A 23942-nucleotide genomic window follows, 5' to 3' on the forward strand; every position below is an offset into this window, starting at 1 on the left:
TAGAATATCCTTAAGTAGCTTGTATATAGGGCAATTGTTCAAAGTGTATCAACATTCAATGTGCACCCATCACTTGGTAGCCAGAATTATGATCAGAAACTCACTAAACATAAGGTAAATGCCTATACTTCAAATACTCACCTCAAAATATCACTGAGTATTAAAAAAGTACTAGCTGTACAGAAACTGGAAGGTAATCACAGATGAATCTACATCTCGAAATTATCAAGATAAAATATTAATCCACAAAACATGGGCATTTTAAAAGAGATTGTCCTACTAAATCTTTATAATCTCTAATCTACATGTAATATAATAAAAACACTTCTATAATATATTTTAAAAATGCTAATTACATCTCCATTGTTTAACTGCTATGAGATTTGTCCTGAAGATTCTTTTAGTAAGTTACAGAAAGCACACTTGCATATCAATATTTTATATAATTGTTACAAAAATATTCCTTTATGTTTATGTACAAGAGTCTGTTATATGTTAAGCATAAAATCATAATAGCAGGATATTGACCTAGCAGAGAATCATTGCTATCTGAACTCCATCAAAAAGGAGGAAAAGAAGATTATTGTAAATTGTAATAATGAGATGGAATTGATATAGTGCTTCACATTTGGAAAAGTGGTTTATGTACATGATCTCTTTTGTCCCTAATAGTAATCTTACATTTATACCAATCCAGGCCATATTTCTACAGTTTAAACCACTGAAACATGCTTTATATGATATGGGCCATAGAAACTATAAAGAAATGAACTTGAATTAGCAATTTTATTAAGGCTGATTTGGTTAACTACTCACTATGTTGAGTTAATGAAATGGAAAAACTGCATTATGCGGTGCCTAGGTAAAGGACTAATGCACATAATATTGTGCTTTGCACAGCCCTGAGTAGTCAGTAAAAATCTGTTTGATTGATTACATACTACCTGATACACCAGGATTTTACTTGCATATTTATGTTTTAAGGGACAAGGTTTAACCCATTACATACCATCTAATAATGAAGCACAATTTAAATAGGAATCAGTGGAAGCAGCAAATGGGCTAGAGTAGGAAGGCCTCATTTGGAATCTTGCTTGTCTGTCATTGTAAATTAGCTGGGCAAGTTTCTTTCTTTCTTTTTTAAAATCTGGACTGTTCAATATGTTTATTTATACATATATGTTTATTTATTCTGAACTTAAGAAATTAAGCAAGCATTTCATAACATAGTAGACCAGGAAAAAAGGATGATTGCACATGAAACTGCAAATCTATTATGTAGACCTTGGTATTCCTTTTAAATACATAATAAAGTTATGCCCCCTGTCTAGAGATGGGTACCACTAGACAAAAATATTATATATATATTTGCATATATATGAGAATATGTGTACATATGTACATATACACATGTATATGTAATCATTCACATATGTATATATAAAATATCTATTCATTAGTTCTTTCTCTAGATGTCTTCCTTCATAGATTGTAGTTAATTTAAGTATTTATAACAGTCAAAATTACTTAATTTCTTACAATTGTTTTTTTTTTAATATTGCTATTAACATATACAACCTTAACTTGGTTCTGTTCATTTTGCTTTTCATTATTTTGTGCATGTCTATCAATTTTTTTGGCAGGGCAATGACAGTTAAGTGACTTGCCCAGGGTCACACAGCTAGTAAGTGTCAAGTGTCTGAGGCCAAATTTGAACTTAGGTTCTCCTGAATCCAGGGCTGGTGCCTTATCTACTGTACCATGTAGCTGCCCCCTAAACATTTTGAACAATAAAATCATCAAGTTCATCACTTCTTATACCACAGTAGTATTCCATCATGATTATATGTACATGTTCAGCTATTCCCCATTGAAAGCTATTCTTGCAATTTTCAGTTCTTTGCCACCACAAAGACAGTTGCTATAAATATTTTAAAAGATATAGGTTGTTTTTCCTTTTTTTTTTGGTAATCATCTTGGGAAACAGACCTATTAATGGTATCATTAGGTCAAAGGCTATAGGCAGTTTTATAACTCTTGGGGCAGAATTCCAGAAGGTTTTCCAAAATGGTTGAATCACTTCATAGTTCCACCAACAATGAATGTGTCCCAATTGTTCTACATCTTCTGCAATATTCATCAATTCCCCCTTCAATCATTTTAGTCAATCTGATAGCTGTAAAAAGATTTTTAAAGTTTTTTAAATTTGCATTTCTCTAATAATTATCTAGAGAATTTTTTCATATAATTATGAACTCTTTTGATTTCTTCATTAGAAAACTGCCTGTTCATATCCTTTGTCTATCAATTAGGGAATTACTAATATTTGTATAGGTTTGACAAAATTCTTTATTTATCTGAGATATGAGGCCTTTATTTGACAAACTATTTATAAACTTTTTTCTCAGTTTTCTGCTTTTTTTCTGATCTTGGCTACATTTATATTATTTATACAAAAACTTTTTTAATTTAATGTAATCAAAACTCTCCATTTTACATCTCACTTCTCTCTGTCTCTTGTCCATTCATAAATTATTTATCTATCCATAAGATAGCTAATATCTTACAATATCTTCAAATTTTCTTGTAGTATTCCTCTTCATATTTGGGTCATGTATCCATGAAACCTGATCTTTTCAATGGTGTAAGATAGTTGTCTATGCCCAATTTCTGCCAGACTGCTCTCCAAATTTCTCAATAATTGTTATCAAAAAATGAATTATTTTCCCCAAAACTTAAGTATTTACACTTGTCAAATACAAGGTTGCTATATTTGTGTGTTACTATAAATTCTATGTTTACTCTGTTCCATTGATCTACCTATCTGTTAGCCAGTTCAAGATAGTTTTGGTAATTACTGCCTTATAAAATAGTTTAAGCTCTGGCACTGCTAAACCTCCTTTTTTTTTTTAACATTTTTCATTAGTTCCTTTGATATTCTAGACTTTTTGTTCATCCAGATGAACATTGTTATTATTTTTTCCAAGGCAGTATAATAATTTTAGTAATTTAATGGGGTTTGCATTTAATATGTAAATTAGTTCAGGTAAAATTGTCCTTGCCTATCCATGAGCAATTAATATTTCTCTAAATATCAAAATCTGACTTTATTTTTATACAAAAAAAGTTGTGGGTTTTTTTTTATAATTTTGTTCATCTAGGTCCTGGGTTTGTTTTGTCAAGTATACTCCCAGGTATTTTGTACTGTGTAAAGTTATTTTAAATAGGGTATCTCTTATTATTTCTTCTTGCAACTTTTTGTAAAATATAGGAATGCTGATTATTCATGTGGATTTACTTTATATCCTGCTACAAGTTACTTTCCTATAATGAGAGCACTGAAAATTTTCATCTTTACGGTCCATCCCAGCCTTATAATCCTATGAAAGGATTCTAATACCTTTGTAGTCATAGGAGAGGAAAATATTTCAAAAAAATTTTGAATATCTTAAAGTTTAGGGGGAAAAAAGCATGTTTTTTTTTCTTTCTCAGCGGTTTTTTGCTATAGTTTGGAATATGACAATATGAATTCTACTCTTTATTTTACTTAAAACATACAAGGGTACATAATGACTAAGGTTATAAGATACAAAGTAATAGAATAGAATAAAAAGAATAGAAAAGCTAGGATAGGATAGGATACAATGTAATATATGAAGGAAGAAATGATAAAATACCTTAGTGAAGAATTTGGCCATTCAATAGAATAGTCAGTTTGGTTTCATAATTCATTATATACCATTACCTTTGTCTTTTAGGAAAGTTGCAGCCTTTACTTCTTTCCCTTTAGTAGTCTCTGGAAAAAATAACATTTATTAGAAGCTAAAGATTACATGTGTTCACACACACATATATATGTGTGTATAGATACATACACATATTATGTATCATGGATGGAGCTAGTGAGAGAGTTAAAAAACAATGAAAACTAAGAAATATTTAAAGGATTTTCTTATGAGACAAAATAAAGTGCTGATTTTTAAAAGCCATTCTTTGAATATTTTATATTTTGTTGGTATGCAAAATAATGTGTATGTTATGATATACTAGTTCATTATATATTAAGTGCCTATGTTATAACAGTGATTAGGCTTGGTACTGAGAATAGAAAGGCAAACGTGAAAAATCCCTTCCTTCAAGTAGAGATAATATGTATATGCAGAATGTGTTATTTTCAAGGTTTGTTTTTGTTTGTTTGTTTGGTTTTTTTTGTTTGTTTGTTTGTTTTTTGCAGGGCAATGAGAGTTAAGTGACTTGCCCAGGGTCTGAGGTCAGATTTGAACTCAGGTCCTCCTGGATCCAGGGCTGGTGCTTTATCTACTGCGTCACCTACCTGCCCCTATTTTCAGTTTTTAAGACAATGATAGGTGGGGTGGGAAGAACCAAGGAATTCTGGAGATGAAAGTAAGAATAAATTCCAGTCATGAAAGCTAGCCAGTGCAAAAGCATAGAGATGGGAAATTATTGAGTATTATATATGAGAAGGAGCAAGGATGGATTTGCTAGGTTGTAGCATACAAGAAGGAGAGTACTTCATAATGAAGCTGTAAGGGTAGATTGTGGCCAGGTTGTAGCAAGCTTTAAATGCCAATCAGAAGTGAATATTCAGTCCCAGAGGCAATAGGGAGCTACTAAAATTTATTAAATAGGGTAGTAACATGTCAGACCTTCTTCTTAAGAAAATCACTTAAGCAGTTAAATGGGGAAATTGATTAGAAGTAGAAAGAACTTGAGGCAGAAAGAACTATTAGGAGGCTATTGCAATAGTTCAAGTCAAGTCAATTAAAAAGTCTGTATTAAGGACCTACTTTGATTGAAGGGTAGAGTCATGTACTTCAAAGTCTCCATTTAAGTAGGAGGCCCTAAATTAACAATCTCTTTAATTCTTTAATTCCTTCAATTCCTGCTCTGTACTCTTTATGGACTTCTTTGGACTTTTCCATATTCCCCCTCACTGGGAAGTCCTTCCCACTTTTTAAGCTTCCTGTTGTGTTTTGTTTTCCTCCATTAGATTGTAAACTCCTTGAAGGCAGGAATTTTTTTTCTCCATTATGAATTTGCATCCCCAGCATATTTGTATAGTGTTTAGCATAAAAACTAGCAAATAGTAGGTACTTAAAAAATATATATACATATATGTATATATGTGTGTCTATATATATACACATATACATGTATGTATGTGTGTGTATATATGTATATATGTGTGTGTGTATATATATATATATATATATATATATATATATATATATATGGGCAGCTAGGTGGTTCAGTGGATAAAGCACTGGATTCAGGAGTAACTGAGTTCAAATCTGCCTCAGACACTTGACACTTTACTAGCTGTGTGACCCTGGGCAAGTCACTTAACCCTCATTGCCCCACAAAAATAAATAAATAAAATAAAGGGACTGCCCCCTACTATATTTGCCAAGCTGTGGAAACAGCGTAGTAATATATAGAGAAGTCTTTACGTCCTCTACACAGAGATAATTGAATCCATTTTTTGCTGATGATATCACCAACTGAAATGTTATAGAGTAAGAAAAAAAGAGTCATAACAGAGACTTGAAGGACATCCTAGGTTAGTGGTCACTGCCTCAGTGAAGATCCAGCAAAGTCCATTTGAGAGGAAATGAGGGCCTGAGCTAAGATGGCAGTTGTGCCCATAGTCAGGAGCTTTGTGATGAATGAGGAAGTGTGGAAATAGCAATAACAATGTTGGATGACTAGTAGGATGAGTGGGGTGAGGGAGAGTGAGGAAACCAAAAGAACACTGAGATTGTGAAAAGGAGTATCTATGATGTCAAGTAGGGAAATGCATATTTTGATTTCTGAAGAGGAGTATTGTGTTCAAGGATAAATAGTTTTAGCATCATCTGAAAATTTAGCAAAAAGAATTTTGAAGTTTATATAGAGATATAAAAATTTAAGAAATAAAGACTACATGACCAAGAACCTCTTCCATGACAATAGCTATACATGGTTATTCAGACAAGTTTTGGAGAGGTGACATATTCCTTCTCTAAGAGAGAAAGAGGGAGAAAAAAGTGGAAAGGAAGAGAGAGAGAGAGAGAGAGAGAGAGAGAGAGAGAGAGAGAGAGAGAAAGAGAGAGAGAAATGAGGTTCCTGAGGACCAACTCCAGATATGTAAAGAAAGACAAACTTTGGAAAATGAATATATGTAGAAGAAAGAGGGTCCTTATTATCCCTTTAGTTATCAACTTGCTTTTGGTTGAAATAAATTCTACTCTCGGGGCAGCTAGATGGTACAGTGGACCTGAGTTCAAATGTGGCCTCAGGCATTTGACACTTGTGTGACCCTGGGAAAGTCACTTAACCCTCATTGCTTTACCAAAATAATAAAAAAAAGGCAAAAAGAAAAAAAAAGAAAAAGATAAAAGAAATAAAGTCTACTCTCTCAACTTGAGATTAGATATATTTAATCCCAAATAGAGAGCTTATTATTTTCTGGGAAATTCTCATCTATAGAAGTTTCCAATTTCTATTTGCTATATGATTGAATAAATGGATTTTATTTTACAGTTTAATATTTGTGATGGTTTTCTTTATAACCTGCATTTGCTATGAAGGGCAAAGCTATAGCATATAAATTTGGGGTAATATTCTCCTTTAATGGATAATAACTAGGGAAATGTATTTTTTAGCCCAGATCATGTCCCTAGACCATCAGTATTAGGGAGCAGATGGCATATAGATATAATTCTAGTCCAGTATCCCTCTCTCGGGGAGAACAGAGTAGCCAGCCTTGTAGTCTATCCTGTTCCCTTCCAGGCAAAAATTACAATTTTCCCTAGAGAGGAGTGAACAGGATTCCAGAGATGTCTATTAATCTCTCCCTTGGAGCTGTCTGTGTTTATTTAGACATCCTATATGGATAACACGTTAATGTGTGGGCATGGTCAGCACACAACTTACACAGCTACAAAGTGATGCCTAAAATAGAAGCTACTACTTCAGGTGTTGTTTCACCAAGGCATAATACAGTGAGATTATTATTGTCCTAATTCTGTGGTCTGAAGCTTTGCCTTTCCTAACATAATTGCTAACTTTTGCTGTCATATCACTTGGTTGACTACTACTGGCCTTTTAAGTACACTAAAACAAACAAAAAGAATGAATAAATGAATAAAACATCTTTTTTTTTCCACAGGAAGTGGGATGGTAAATCACTTTTCCCCATCTAGTGTGTGTGAAATTGATTTTGGAAACCCTGTAGACCTTGATATTTTTTGACCTATTTTCACTTATTTTACTGGCTTAACATTTTAGCCTGTTGAGATCTTTCTTGCATCCTGATAGTCATCAAATATTTTAGTTACCCTCCAAGATTTCAATGGCAAATTTTAAAAGCATTCCATTTACATGTTCAATCAAGTCATTAATTAAAATATTAAACATCACAACACAAAACATATGCTTGCTCTTTTTGGATACAGCTTTTTCTTGATATTCATAAAATATTCCTCTATTTTGACAGGAATCCAGGTAATGGTCCCTATTTCATAGTTTAAAAATTCAACTACATTTTCTGAAGCTCTAGATATTTTCACTTATTTAATCCCAAAGTGCATTTCTTTTTATAGTCTCTTTTAATGATTAATGGCAGTGGGCTCAGTGATTATATCCAAAAATTCTTTTGATGTCATGGATTAGAGTTCATCAATGTTTGGTGACCTGAGTTTTTTAAGGACACTAAGGTGATCTCTCACCATCTCCATACTTAGATTTATTCTCCCTATTAACTATTTCTTTCTCCATATCTAGCACCAGGAACATTCTTTTGCAGGAAAAAAGCAATTTTTATACAATGGATTGGGATTAGTTATTGGGATTGTTTCACTTCTTGTGTTTGTATTAGGAGCCTGGCATCCATTAGGTACTTTTTTCATATGTTCAATCGTTTTTCAGTCATGTTCAACTCTTTGTGGCTATATTTGGTGGTTTTTGCTTTTTTTTTTTTTTTTTTGCAAAAATACTGGAGTGGCTTGCTATTTCTTTCTCCTGCTCATTTTACACATGAGGAAATTGAGGCAAACAGGCTTAAGTGACTTAAGGCCCAGAGTCACACAGCTAGAAAGTGTCTGGGGACAGATTTGAACTCAGGAAGAGAAATCATCTTGATTCCAGGTCTGACATGCCATCTACTGAGCTAACCTACCTGTCTTAAACACTTAACTAATGCCTTTTCATTCATACATTCATTGATCTGCCTCCTTAGATCACTTTCTTTCTTCTTTTTACCTTGAACCTTTTCTTATCATTGTTTCAAGGAAGAGTTTCGTTATCATGGTAACCTGGAAAGTGGAAATTTATTCTCTAGACTTTTTTCCTTTTCTTCTAGAAGGGAGTCCTAGCTAAACTTTAAGCATAGAGATTATTTGCATTGCCTTGACAGAAACATAAATACCCAAAACTAAATAATAGGCAGGTCACCGGCAAATTCTTTTATGCCATGTGAGCTTGCTAGAGGTTACTTCCTCAGTCCTCAGCTTAGACAATAAATATAATGTAGAATTAGGTAGATTAGGTATTGGGGAAATGATAAATGAGGCAAGAGTTCCAGTGACACTGCTGACAGTAGGTGATGTTTGTCTGGTTCTTTTAAGTTTTTGTCCTTTAGAGTCCCCATCTTTCTGGAGAAAGTGGCTGTTATAAGCCTGACATAACAGAATGTCCTCAAGTGCTTAATTCATTCTGGGCTGGAACTGATACAACAGGAGAACATGCCTGAAGATGTGGAATTACAATTATGTATTTGTATTTGAAAATTATAGCAAATTACTCTGGCATGAGTTTCAATGGAGGTATATAGGGGGACTGCAAAAGAGCTGGATATATATATATATATATATATAAAACATTGTTACTTCCTAATAGAAGTATTACATGAGAGAAATACAATGGAATCCAATAGAAGAGCTTTGTAGATGATGGCAACAATAAATAGAATTTTAGCAAGCAAAACTGCTGCATTCAGATTCTGAACACAGCATGATAGCCAGAGGCCTTTAAAAATAATCTATACTTTTTAGAAATCGTGGTTTATACCCTTTAGAATATTGTAACATATAATAACATTCCTTTGATTTTTTTGAATAAAGGTTAATTACACATATGAAAGGAATGAAATGCAATTTTGAAATTTCCTACATTTTCAAAAAGAAGCAAAATGTTTACCAGGAAAGACAGACCATTGTGAAGAAGCTAAAGCTATTTGAATGTAAATAAGAACTTGGTTTTGCACCTTCATAAATAAAAAATTATATAAGCTAAGTGCCCTAAATAGGATATTTGGGGGGGGGCGGTGACAGAGGCTACATACTGCAAATGGCAGAAAATGTGTTGTTGCTGTTGTTGTTGTTGCTGTTGAGCATTTGAACTCAGAAAGATCAGTCTTCTTGACTACAAGTGTGTCTACTCTGTCCACAGCATTAGCTGGCTGCCCGTTTTTTGGTGACAGAAGTTACATACTGCAAATGGCAGGAAATGTACATTGAACTAAAAGAATATATTACAGCTCAAATTGTGATCCAACAAATACTTGGATACCTCTGATGTATCCATTAGCCTATCAGTGAGCTCCCTCCACTTGTTTGGGTCTGAATTCCTTAATGTCTTTTCATCCTGTAAGATTATTGTCAAAATCATTTAAAAAATGATAGAGGGTTTTGCATCACTGCTCTGATTCTTTCTCTTGTAACAGGATTAATGCAGAAATAGGATTAATGTTATTATGTGTGTATATATATATATATATATATATATATATATATATATATATATATCAGATTACCTGCTGTCTAGGGGAGGGGGGGAGGGAGGGGAGGGAGGGAGAAAAATCTGAAATTGTAAAGCATGTATAAACAAAAGTTGAGAACTATCTTTACATGTAACGGAAAAAATAAAATATCTCATAAAAAAAATGATAGAGGATCTATTCCATATATTGTAAGCTTCCTTTGATTATTTTAATATCTGGGACATCTTAGCTTACTTCTCAGTGTACCTTTGTCTTCTCTTCTTGTTACATGATCAGTTCATCTCCTTGTCTTTGAAGAAGACTTTTTTTCTATTTCTCATGTATGGTATCATTGGTTATCATGGCATGGTATGTTATCATTGCTTATTATAACACATGCTTCCATTTATTTTTCCATTGTATTTTACATCAACTATAACTTTAATTCTTCCTGAAATCATGCTTCTCCATAATTTGCACCGATACAAATATACTGATGGCAAACAGATAGCCTTTTGTGACAGCAAGTAGTTGGCCATCATTGAAACAATGTCATTTACTCTGTCAGTTTTAGTTTGGCTAACATGTCTTACTTTTTTTTTCTCTTTTTCTTTGCTACAGGGGATAAATGGCTCTCTGAGTAGAGGATGGGGATTAAGATACTCAGAAATAAAGGTGATGAAAAAACAAAAAAAAAGTAGAAATAAGATCAAATTTTAAGGAATACCATGAAAGCTATACCTATAATTTTTTTTTTGCCCTGGGCGCAAACTATATCTAGACCACTAAGTATAGCTAGGCTACTGGGAATCACTAAGAATATCTAATTATGGATTCAGTTAAGCATGCTTGGTGGGGGCAGAAATGGTCCCATAGGGAGTAAACAGAGAAACTGAGACATTGGGTGAGGATACTGCTAGAGAAGATACAGCTGGGGGAAAAGGATAAAGGAGGAGTTTGATTCAGTTCAAGGCAAGTCTGGGAAGATAGCTTCCTATTTTAAATAATTATTTGTGCTAATTGGGTGCTAAGCTTTGTTGTTTATTCTGAAACACTTCAAGTACTATCAGCATCCTCCACATTTAGTATCCTGGTTCAGAGACTTGAATATTCAGCCTTAGTTTATTAAGCTTTCCAATGTTATTACCATGATGAATATTTAGAAATGTTATCCAACCTAATTTCCTCTTCTTTACTCAATTATTGGCCCCAACTTATTGTCCATATGCTGTGCCAGTCCAGTGTATGTGCATACATGTATATATGCAAAAGATAATCATTGGGCTACCCTTGTGTCATAATCTGGGCAATATATATTTTCATCCATTTTGCTTATGCACGGAGGATGGTTATACTGATCTCTCTTACATTTTTTTTTTGTATTTTACTGTGTAGGCTTTGTACAGTTCCAAGATCTGATACAATTAATGTAATATTGCCTCTAAATAAGAACACTGAAAAACCTTGCTATCAAAAATAAAATTTTCTTTTGTTTGTATTCTGTGTAGAATGTTTTCCATAATACCATTATCCCCCTTAGATGATATAACTTTGACATCTATATGCATGAGTTAGCTGGTCTGAAAGGACTCATCAAGATAATATTTTGTTCTAGTAAATCAAATGTTTTCAAAAGTAGACATAGTGGAATATTTCTTATTTATTTCACGGGCTTTCTTTGGTTTCATATGACAAGAAAACAGCCTGTGTCTCCAGTAAGTTGAATAAACACATGATTGTTAGGTGTTTATGGGTCATGAATGTTAAGAAATTTACTAGATTAATTAACTCCTGGCTGACTCGCCCAAAACTGCGGGGACCAATTTTTAATTGGGGAGTGTTAGCTAAGCGGCTCACCGCAATATTGGGACAAGGAAGGAGACTGGCAGCCTCCCTCAAAACAGAACAGGATTTATTTTAACAAGAATGAACTTTAAAAAAAACACACAAACAGGATCAGTAGGATCAAGGGAAAGGAAATAAAATGGGGAAAGGGAAATTATACAACCTGAAAAAATACCACCGCCCAGGAATCAGCTGAGAATACACAGCCCAGTTCCTGTCACTTTCCAGCTTCCAGCTAGAATGGCGAATTCTCCTCCCCCTTCCCAGGAAACCCCAGCAGTCCCCAACCAATTAGCTGGCTTCTCTAACAGTCACATAACTGCCCTCACTAGGCTTCTAATCATTATAATTTTGCCAGGCTCATGTAGGCCACAGCGAGTGGTGATGATGTGACGTGCCAGCGCCATGGCGACGGCTACAACCAGTGGGTGGAGCACTGTGCCGTTTGCAGAGCCCTAGAGGTCTGTGCATGTGCTGAGGTTTTTTTTTTTTAATTCTAGCCAAAAGATGGGGTCATAAAAACATCAAATAACAATTAATTCTTTACATGATCCACCCATGGAATATTCTAAGGAAATAATCAATAAAATCATAGGATCATTAGAGTCTGCAGTGGAATTTTATATTTTTGACACCTCTCAGTGAGTTGAGTAAATATCAAGATGTAGTTTATGGTAGAAAATATCTACAAAGGCTGCTAGTTTCATTTTCATGTTTTAATCAAATGGGTTCTTGATGTGTGGGGCAGCTAGGTGGTACAATGGATAGATCACTGTCCCTAAAGTCAGGAGGACATGAGTTCAAATCTGGACTCAGACACTTGACACTTACTAGCTGTGTAACCCTGGGTAAGTCACTTAACCCCTGATTGCCTCAAATATCCAGGGCCATCCCCAGTCATCCTGACATATACCTTGCCACTGGACCCAGATGGCTATGGAGGAAAGAGTATGGTTTGTGACTTTGCACAGCCCTCTTAGAGAATGAAGGAAAAACAACAACCTTGATGTGTGCTCAGACATATTTAAGATTTTATAAAGATGAAAAATAGTCATATAGCTTGTAGTCACTATTAAAGAGCTGGCCTTTCTTTCTGCCAAGACCAATCCTCTGTTGTTCATCCTTTGTACTTGAAAAAGACCAAGGACATCACAATTTTGGGGTCGAGGTATAGTGTGCTCTACTGTGACTGATCAGGCCAGTATAGTTTGGAAAGCTCTATGATAGTTTGGGAACAAACAGTCCATTTGAACATTTAGGATAGAGATATCTAGATTTGTGCATCTCATATTTCCTTTGTGCTTCTGTGATTCATTTCTTTTAAAGCGGGCAAACCATGCTGGGCAGTCCTGTGCCAGCTTCTCCCATATTGCACAATCTAAATTTCTTCAGAGAGACCTTAAGAATGTTCTTGTACTACTTCTGACCTCCATGTGAGCACTTGCCTTTTTCCAGTTCTCTATAAAACAGTCTTTTAGGTAAACATGTGTTTTACATTTAGACTATATAGTTATTCCATTGGAGTTGTGCTTTCTGCAGTAGAGTTTGAATGCTTGACAGTTTAGCTTGAGAGAAGATGTCAGTGTCCTAATCCTGCCAGGTAATCTTCAAAATCTTCCTAAGATAATTCAAATGGAAGTGGTTCAATTTCCTGGCATGGTGCTGGCAGACTGTCCCGATTTCATAGGTGGAGAACAATGAAGTCAGCACAATGGCTAGCTATGGTAATGTGTGTTTCAACGTCATCATCTATATGGACATCCCTGTACAGCATGCTACCAAGGTTTCCTTAATAGCAGCACCTCTTGTTTTCTTCAGCAGAGATCCCCTTCCCCTTAATATCTGTTTTTTCTCCCTAATCCTCACTCTCTCCCTACCTACTGGTTCTTTCATTGTTGCTTACAAACATCTCTATGATTCCCTATCCTTAAAAACAAAACAAACTAGATTTTATTATGCCAAGCTATTGTTCTGTATCCTTCTGACCCCCATACTCAGTTATCAAATTTGATGCCTATACTTCTCTAATTTTTTCTCAATCCTCTGCAATCTGATTTTCACATGTATTCAACTGAGATTGCATTCTCCCAAATTCTCTTTTTTTCTTTATTATTTTTTTTTTGCTGATGTATTTAATTTCATTGATTTCTTCATCTTCAAATCTCATGGTCTTTTATATTCTTCATCTTTCACAACCACTCTATACTGTGTGACAGTATTGGCTATATTCTCCTCCTATATACTCTCATCTTTCTTGGTTTAAATGACATTCTTTTGTCTTAGTTCTCCTATCTATCTGGCTTTTCATTCTCAATCTATGTTGATGGATCTTTATACTTGTCATATACAGCAAATGGGGGAATACCCCAAGGTTCTAGAAACAAACCCTTTTCTTACCCTCATGGGGTAGTTTCATCAAAAACAGAAGTTTACATTAGTTTACGTTCAAAAATAGAAAGGAAATGGACCAGAAGTAAAGGAAAGATTACAAGTCCAGTTGAGAGGCATAATATAAGAGCAATGGAGATTTCAGTTATCTGAACATTTTTTGGAAATCTATCTTCAAAAGCAGAATACTTTCTTTAATACTGAATAATTTAGAAAAGTGAAAGATACTATGAGAGAAACTGCTATCCTAAATTTGATTCCTATGAATTAGGAAGAGCTGTGGTTGAGATGAACATGATGAGAACCTATGAATTAACCACTGGATCTTACTCTTGGTGGTAGGCTATGCCCAGTTTTCTTCTTCCTTATCATATTTCCTCCTACTCTTCAATATTTTACACACATTAAAAAAAAGACAAGTTGGTCCATAACTTCTCGGTGTATACACCTCCATAAGTCACCTTAGAGAAAATATCCCATTTCTCTCATATGCATAATTATTTATCTTTTTACATTCAGATTTTGTTTTTGAGAGCTTATTATCCCTCCTAGACTGGCTGACAAATTAAACTCTTAGTGCCTTGATTTTACCTCTCCTATTTCTGAACGTCTTGCAAATTACTTTCCAAAATTGATGGTATATAGTATAGACTGATAGGAAAGACAAACATAGCCTGATATACAACTTAGCTTTTTAGAGATCCTATGAACTAAAATTCTACAGGGGAAATTTCTCTAAAACGAAATTCTGAAGACTAGAAGAAAAATAATTTGGATAAGGAGGAAAGGGGAGATTTCATTTAGAAAGACAATGTGAAGAATTAAAAAAAAAAAGAAAAACAATGTGGATGCACAGGAAACTTTTGGACACATTTTCAATTAAAAAGATATGTACAGGGGGCAGCTAGGTGGTGCAGTGGATAAAGCACCAGCCCTAGATTCAGGAAGACCTGAGTTCAAATTCGACCTCAGACACTTAAAAAAAGATATGTACAAAAGATAGGAGTAAGAATAGGTAATAGAGGATGATTAGAAACGTATGATTTGGTACATTGAACATAGTGTTCTGAAAGCTGAAGCTCAGAATGAGCTAGTGTTGGTGAGTAATGAAAAACATCAGTTTTGTTTTTAGTTGCATAGAGGAAGACAGGCAGAAAGAGGAGAAAGAGATAATTGAGAACTAGAATAGTAAGAGAAAGCTTCAAAAAGGAGCTAGGATGTGATCAGCACTGTGAAGGACAAGGAAAATTTAAATAAAAGAAAAAGAAAAGAACACAATAGCTGAAGGGACAATATCAATGCAGTTACAGTTGCAGAAATAAGCATGGAAAATTGTAATTTTAAGATAGGACACACGCCTAAAAAAAAACACAGGGAACATTTGGGGAATGAGTGAAAGAGGATTAGGTGAGTATGGTAGGACTAGAACTTACAAAGTCACATAATCATATAAATACAAAGGATCTTACAAGTGGCAGACCTCTAGGATCAGGTCAGAGGTATTTAGACTTACTAGGGACTTAGAATTTTTAAGCTGAGGAATGAACTAAGGAAATGATAAGTAACAAAATATGTAGGGTATAGTAAAGGAAAATTTCTTGGAGTTATGTTGGCCAGGTAAAAGATTATTACAAAAATATCAAGATAAAATTATAGCAGACATGAATAAGGTGACACTACTTGGAAGGAAGGACATGAAAAAGAAAACTATTTTGAATGAAAATATATAGGATCTGGGAAATGATAGCTTACAGACAAAGATGAGACAAAGATGCTTTCTTTTCATCTGGAGGGACTGGGGTAATACACATATGACTGATAAAAGTTAATGATTCACCATTCAAAATTTAAATTATGAAAAGGACCAGAGGAAGGCCACCAGATTCTCTATAGATAGTCATTACAGAGATATCATTATGAACATTTTATAGAAATGATGGGCTAAAATTGAACAAGGTGAAAAGGTAAGAAGGGCTTGTAGTACATAAGCATTGGGGAATGGCAAAACTTAAAAAAAAATGACAGATCCATAGAAATAACAAATGAAAAGTTGACCAACAATCCATTGTTATCTGAATAGAATGACCATTTGGGGTGAAGAAATTTCTCCATCATGGTCCTATGTCTGGCCACTTTAGTGTCTTTGACAATGTAATAGGGACTAAGTATTGTTGTATGCTACATGAATTTCAAAATTCAGCCACTTAGAATATTGCACAGAGGTCAAAACTTAACTCTAGAACGTGACAGTTAAAGATTAATGGAATACATTCTGCTTTTTAAAATTTCCTAATGAAATATAGATGAAAGTATTACCTATCATTTTAAATGATATGAAACAGAAAAAAAATGGAAATGGAAAAAAAAAAACACCTTAGGGATCATCACCGCCAATCTCTCATCCCGTAGTTTAGAAAACTGAGTCCTAGAGAAATGAAATGACCAATGTCTCACAGATAATGAAGGGCTAGGTTCAGTATAGAAACCAGGTGTATTTCTTCTATGACATCATTATATCATGTTGCTTATCTAGATCATCTCTTTCTTCCATTAACTCAGAATATTATCTTTTTCAAGTCCATGGCTTTTTTGTTGTAGGGATGGAGGAGATTAGTTGTAGATATGGCCAGTGAAGGAGAAGAAAGAATGTGAATGGTAGTGAGAAAAAGCAATAATAATATGTTCTCTATAACATAATTGAAGGAAACACTGCCATTCCAGACCCATGTAAGATCCAGGTAGTATACATCGCACTCATTAAGGTTGTTATTTACTAAATTCAAATTGAATTGATCTTATTACCTTTTTCTTTCAGGCCAGAAGCAGTCTTCCCACCTTTTTCTTTTGAAGCTTCTATAAGAGAAATGGAAGGGAAAATTATAATAAATAATAGCAAAGTGGGGGAAATAATGATATGGGCATTTCTTAAAGCAACATGAAACTTGTATTTGCTCAGGGAAAATCAAAAAGTCAGAGAATAAGTAGATTGTTTTGCATTATTAGGGAATTTTGAGTAGAAATCCCTGAGAATTGGAAGAGGAAAGATTTTGAAAAGTGTTATTTACTATACTGGGATGATAATTTCTTTAGAAAGTGGATTAATAGGGGAAGCTAGGGGCAGCTAGATGGTGCAGTGGTTAAAGCACTGGCCCTGGATTCAGGAGTACCTGAGTTCAAGTCTGGCCTCAGACACTTGACACTTACAAGCTGTGTGACCCTGGGCAAGTCACTTAACCCCAATTACCTCACTAAAAAAAAAAGTGGATTAATGGATGGAAAGGTATATAGATGAAAAAGAATTTAGTAATTACTTACTTTGGGAAAAGCACTGTGCAAAGAATAATTAATAGAAGTAGAAAAGTAAGATAGTCTCTATACTGAAAGCGCTAATATGACAATAGGGAAACAATATAGTTTCCAAGGATCTATGATCTAGAACCAAGGGATTCTGGAGACTGTCAAGTCCAAGCTCCTCAAATGAAGGAACTGAAACAATCCCCACACTATGCTTCTTCCACTCTAACCATCATTCTTATCTCTTCCCCACTACCACACCAGTGCCTTGGACTCCTTCCCTGGGAATGAATGGCAGGGTTCTTTAGGTGAGATGAGATTTTGTTTTTTTTCTTGCCCAGAATGAGGTCTCCATTCCAACTCTTAGACATTTTGATACCTCACCCTTTCCAGTACATGTTATTTTGTTCCTTTAGAATATAAATCCTTAAGAACAGGGAGTTGCTTGCTTATGTTTGAATAACCAGAATTTAACCTAGTGACTGGTATAGAGTTAAGCATTTCACAAATACTGTCTTTTTTGAGGGGAGTGGGGAGGCAATGAGGGTTAAGTGACTTGCCCAGGGTCACACAGCTAGTCAGTGTCAAGTATCTGAGGTCATATTTGAACCCAGATCCTCCTGAATCCAGGGCCGGTGCTTTATCCGCTGCACCACCTAGCTGCCCCTCAATACTGTCTTTCTATTTGTCTTTCTACCTACATCTCACTTATCTATTATCTATATAGCCAAATAATAAGTAACAGATTGAGAAAATAATAACAAATATTTCACTGAATACATCCAACTAATTTGGTCATTGTACATGAATATAACTATTGAATAAAGCAAATAAATATTTAAATTGCTTACTGAAAAGTTTATTAAAATAGAACCCTCAGTTGTATAAGGTCAAAATGGGTACATTATTTAAACATAAAAGGTGATACCAAAGGTAAATTAGGAGAAGAAGGAATAGTTTACCTTTCAGATCTTTGGAAAGGAGAACAGTTTATGACCAAACAAGAGATAGAGAATATTATGAAATGCAAAATGGATGATTTTGATTACATTAAATTAAAAAGTTTTTGTAAAAACAGAAGCAATGCATCCAAAATTATAAGGGAGAAAGAAAGCTGGGAAACAATTTTTATAGATAGTACTTTTGATAAAGGCCTCATTTCTAAAATATATCAGGAACTAAATCAAATTTATAAGAATCCAAGTCATTCCCCAATTGAGAAATGGTCAAAGAATATGAACAGGCAGTTTTCTTATTTTTTTTTTGCTTTTTGCTTTTATTTTTTTTTCTTTGTTTGCAGGGCAATGAGGGTTAAGTGACTTGCCCAAGGTCACAGAGCTAGTAAGTGTCAAGTGTCTGAGGCCAGATTTGAACTCAGGTGCTTCTGAATCCAGGACCAGTACTTATCCACTGAGTCACCTAGCTGCCCCTAAAGATATCTGTTTGTTTGGTTGTTTTTTTTGGTGGGGCAATGAGGGTTAAGTGACTTGCCCAAGGTCACAGAGCTAGTAAGCATTAAGTTTCTGAGGCCAGATTCAAACTCAGCTCCTCCTGAATCCAGGGCTGGCACTCTATCCACTGCGCCACCTAGCTGCCCCAACAGGTAGGTTTCTGATGAAGAAATAAAAGCTATCTAATGCCATATGAAAAAATGCTCTAAATCACAATGGATTAGAGAAATGCAAATTAAAATAACTCTGAGGTACCACCTGACACCTATCAGATTGACTAATGTGAAAAAAAGGAAAATAATAAATGTTGGAGAAGCTGGGGAAAATTGGAACACTAATGCTTTGTTGGTGGAGCTGTGAACTGATCCAACCATTCTGGAGAGCAATTTGGAATTATGCCCAAAGGGCTATAAAGCTGTGCATACCCGTTTACCCAGCAATACCACTATTGTGTCTTTTCCCCAAAGAGCTCATAAAAAAGGGAAAAGGACCCACATGTATAAAAATATTTATAGCTGCTCTTTTTGTGGTAGCAAGGAATTGGAAATTGAGGGGCTGCCTATCAACTGGGGTTGTAATATATTATTGTAATGGAATTCTATTGTGCTGTAAGAAACAATGAGCAGCCAGATTTCAGAGAAACCTCGAAGGACTTGCATGAATTGATGATGAGTGAGATGAGCAGAACCAGGAGAACATTGTACACAGTATCATCAACATTATGTGTTGATCAACTGTGATTGACTTGATTCTTCTCAGCAATACAATGGTACAAGATAGTTCCAAAGAACTCATGATGGAAAATGCTCTAAGAAAAAAAAAAAATAGAACTGTCGAATCCAGATGCAGAGCGAACCATACTATTTCTGTTATTTTTGTTGTTGTTTTCCTTTTTTGAAGTTTTGCCTTTTTGCTCTGATTCTCCTCTCATTACATAACTAATACAGAAATATGTTTAATGTGATTATACATATATAACCTATATCAGATTACTTGCTGTCTTGGGGAGGGAGGGAGAAAAATTTGAAACTAGAAATCTTATAAAAACAAATGTTGAAAACTATCTCTATATGTAACTGGAAAATAATAAAATACTTTTATAATTTAAAAAAAAGAAAAAAAGAAAAAATGAAATAAATCAGTTATACAGTGACCATTTCTGACAGCATATGAAACAATTAGTATTCATATTTCCTCACTTTTCTTTCTTTTCTTTTCTCTTTCTTTCTATCTTTCTTTAATTGTTTCTTCTTTTTTTTTTTGGCAGGGCAATGAGAGTTAAGTGACTTGCCCAGGGTCACACAGCTAGAAGTGTTAAGTGTCTGAGGCTGGATTTGAACTCATGTTCTCCTGAATCCAGGGCCAGTACTTTATCCACAAAGGCATCTAGCTGCCCCTTTTCCTTGCTTTTTTTTTTCTTTCTTTACTTTTCAAATTAAAATCATAAGGCACATTTCCATTTCCTTCTTTCCAGGGAACAGGATATACATTATAATTATACAACATTTGGCATCATTTTTGTGTGCTTTTCTTTTATATTATTGAAGTCATTATGTATGTAATGATTGTGTGAGGTGGCCACCCTGAGTAAAGCACCTAATAACATTCCCATGGGAATACAGAAACTTACTAATTCTGGGATGTCTTACTTCAACCTGTCCTCACACTGTCTAAATCCCCAGAAAATGACTACCATCACATGGTCATACTTCAATTCTCTTAGGATTTAAGGCTAACGCTGTTGTGAGGGAATTCACATCCCCTACTCAGTACTTTACCTTTTAAGCCCACACTTATGAATTTCCATTTATACAAAACCAGACACTAACAATAGTGACATGTTTAGATTTCAAACAAATGTCCTTAAGGCAAAACAAATTATAATAGTATAACCATGATAATATATTATGCCAAGTATTTGAATAATAAAAAAATGGGAAACCATACACAAACATGGGTTATTCTTCCTCATTGATGCACTTAATAATGGTGGGGAAGAGATGGCACATACTTACAGAAACCTTTTAAAGAGTCACACAAATGAGGAAAACCCACTTGCTTGAGGTAATTCAGAACTCTGGAATCTAAACTATGATTCCCTCTGTTTGACTAAGGAAACTTTCTCTAAATTTCCTTAATGAACATAATTTTGCATTGATTAAATATTTCCAACTGCTAAGCTGAATTGATCCACATAGTGCTTTAGTAATATTTCACTAGGAGTGACATCTCAGCCAAATAAATTGATTCTCCTGGGGACTACCTTGATTTTCTGCTTTCAAACAGCATTTTTGTTTATCTAGACTTGCTCAATAACAATTGAAATATCCATATATTAATCTCTTATGTACAAATTTAGCTGGTACAGTTATTTTTTTTTTCTTTTTTTTTGTGAGGCAACTAGGGTTGTGACTTGTCCAGGGTCACACAGCTAGTAAGTATAAATTGTCTGATGCCGGATTTGAACTCAGGTCCTCCTGAATCCAGGTCCAGTGCTCTATCCACTGTGCCAACTAGCTGCTCCTGGTGCAGTTCTAAAATCACTGCTATCACCCTTTTTTTGGTGCTCATGCTCTGAGATATCTGAACTAGAGACTAAAGGGTAAAGTTTAGTGATATTTCTAACAAAATTTAAAATTATTTTACAGAATTCTTGATCCAACTTGCAATGATACCAACAGCCTATCATGCATGTACAATTCTTAACATTGTTCTATTAATCCTTCACAGAGTTCCTATCCATCTGTACCCACATACAGCACAGATTCATATATCATGGGATATAATCAAGATGTACTATATGGTATAGGCCTCTAGAGGACCAAAGAACATGAAGATGATAATAACCAAGTAAGAAGAGCATCCTCCAAATGGCAGGGCCCTAAGAAAAGCCTTCAAAGCTGTGACCCAGTTAAGTCTCTGCTGCCCATGCAGGCATCTTTGCTCTATACCAAATTTCCAAAATAGACAAACCATAAAATTAAATCTATATTTTGTTATATCTCATTATTCACTTAATGCTCTAACAATGAAAGCTAAAGAAAAGAGGAAGTCTTTGTTTTTCAAGCTATACTGATAATATGGGGAGGAGCAACAAAAGAATGTAACTGCTGCTTGGGATGGATGACATAATGAAGACTAAAAGTATGGAGAAGGTAAAGCTCATCAATTCTTATTTTGTTGCTATTTTCTCTGTCAATGATAATGACTTATGGAGGAAAGGATAGAAGAAAGTGGTTTATAGGAAGCTAATAACCAAGATAAACAAAGAGATTTTAATTGAGCACCTTGCTCTCCTTAACGAGGTTAGGTTACCTGGCCCCCATGAATAACATTGGTTGTTTAAGGAATTGCCAGAAGTACTTTTTGAGACACTATCAATGAGGAATGGGACACTATCATGAGGAATGGGAGAGGTACAATAGAACTATAGAAAGGCAAATGGTTTTTAGATATTCTAAAACATAAAGAGAAAAGATTCTTCAAACTACAAGATGGTGAGTATGACTCTGATGCCTGGCAAAAATTCTAGAGCTATGATTTATGGAACAGTAAACATCTAGAAAAGAAAGTGGTGATAGGGGCAGCTAGATGACGCAGTGGATAAAGCCCTGACCCTGGATTCAGGGAGACCTGAGTTCAAATCCAGCCTCAGACACTTGACACTTACTAGCTGTGTGACCCTGGGCAAGTCACTTAACCCCAATTGCCTCACCAAAAAAAAAAAAAGAAAAAGAAAAGAAAAGAAAAGAAAGAAAAGAAAGTGGTCATAACAGGAAGCTGACATGGATCCATCTAGAAAATGTCTTATGAGAATAACTTTAGTTGTACAGGCAGCAAGGTGGTACTGGATGTAAAGTCAGAAAAACAGTTCAAATCTGGTCTCAAACACAAAGTGTGTATCCCTGGGTAAGTCACTTAACCTCTGTTTGCCTCAGTTTCATTGGTAAAATAAGGATAATATTAAATACTTCTCTAGGGTGGTTGTGAGGACAAAATGAGGTAAAATTTTTAAAGTGCTTTGCAAACCTTAAAATACAATATAAATGCTTGTTATTATTGTTATCATTATTTAATTTTTCAACATGGTTACCAAACTAGTATATCAAAGAAATGCTAGATAGTTTATTTTCATTTTCAGCTGTAACTATTGTAATGACACCACCTGTTGGAGACTTACTGTAGAAAAGCTCTGCCATGAGGTGAAGGTCTCTGAGGGCAAGACAATGTGTCTTTTCTTTGGAGTCAGGAAGTGACGTTTACTTGTGGGAGGAAGAAGGGGGAGCCTGGCTCTCTGACTTTCTCTCTTTCCTGTGGACTCTGGTGGAGAGCAGAGCTAGGAATGTTCTCTCCCTTTAATAAATAGAGGAATCTAGGCCTTTCTCTCTTTACAAAATTCTTATTCTCCTTAATAAATGCTTAAAAGTCTAACTCTTGCTAAAGCTCATAATTTACTGGCAACCACTCATTAGATATTTTAGACAGTATAGCTAGAATTTTAGCCTTTATACAGCAAAGTATTTGTCAAGGTCTTTCATCCTCTTCTTATAGAAAATTCAGAGATAGTATGATCTAAATTAGAGATGTCAAACTGAGGGACCACAGGCCACATGTGGCCCACAAAAATGAGTACTGTACAACCTAGATTAAAATGTAATTTTAACAAAATAAATAAAAATACAATAAGACATGATTAATGTTAATTTGTGGCTACTAAGTCAATATGAATCCTTTAGGAATCTGTTTCTATCTGAGTTTGACCCCATTGGTCTAAATGATAATACAAATATATGGATTCAGAATTGGCTGAATAGTCATACCTATCAAGAAGTTATCAATGTTTTGATGCATCAGTGATATATCCTGGAGAACTCTGCTTGGCTTCATGATGATGTGTGTGTGTATGTGTGTGTGTGTGTGTGTGTGTGTGTGTGTGTGTGTGTGTGTGTGTATACACATATATACATGTATATAATCAATGACTTGAATAAAGGCAGAAAGAGTACATGCATATTGCAATTGTATATAATACAGAACTAAATTATATGAAATGATTCTTGGAAAGATCTTGATATTCTAGAACACTGGACTGATTTTTTTTGTTGGTGAGGCAATTGGGGTTAAGGACCTTGTCCAGGGTCACACAGCTGGTGTTTTATCCACTGTGCCACCTAGCTGCTTCAGGACTGAATCTTAATAAGAAG

At 34.7% G+C, this 23942-nt stretch overlaps 1 protein-coding gene across 1 annotated transcript in view; it reads right to left on the reverse strand.

Annotated features, from left to right (window-relative positions):
• Window positions 1–23942, reverse strand: part of LOC122755124 (triadin-like) — a 326758-nt gene that overhangs the window by 111807 nt on the left and 191009 nt on the right. The window contains exons 13-14 of the mRNA XM_044003480.1: window positions 16796–16846; window positions 3746–3796 (exon numbers count right to left, since the gene is read on the reverse strand). Of these exons, the coding sequence (XP_043859415.1) occupies window positions 3746–3796; window positions 16796–16846 (102 nt within the window). The remainder of the gene's footprint in view (window positions 1–3745; window positions 3797–16795; window positions 16847–23942) is intronic.

Source organism: Dromiciops gliroides, chromosome 4, assembly GCF_019393635.1.
Source record: "Dromiciops gliroides isolate mDroGli1 chromosome 4, mDroGli1.pri, whole genome shotgun sequence".
Taxonomy (NCBI): Eukaryota; Metazoa; Chordata; class Mammalia; order Microbiotheria; family Microbiotheriidae; genus Dromiciops; species Dromiciops gliroides.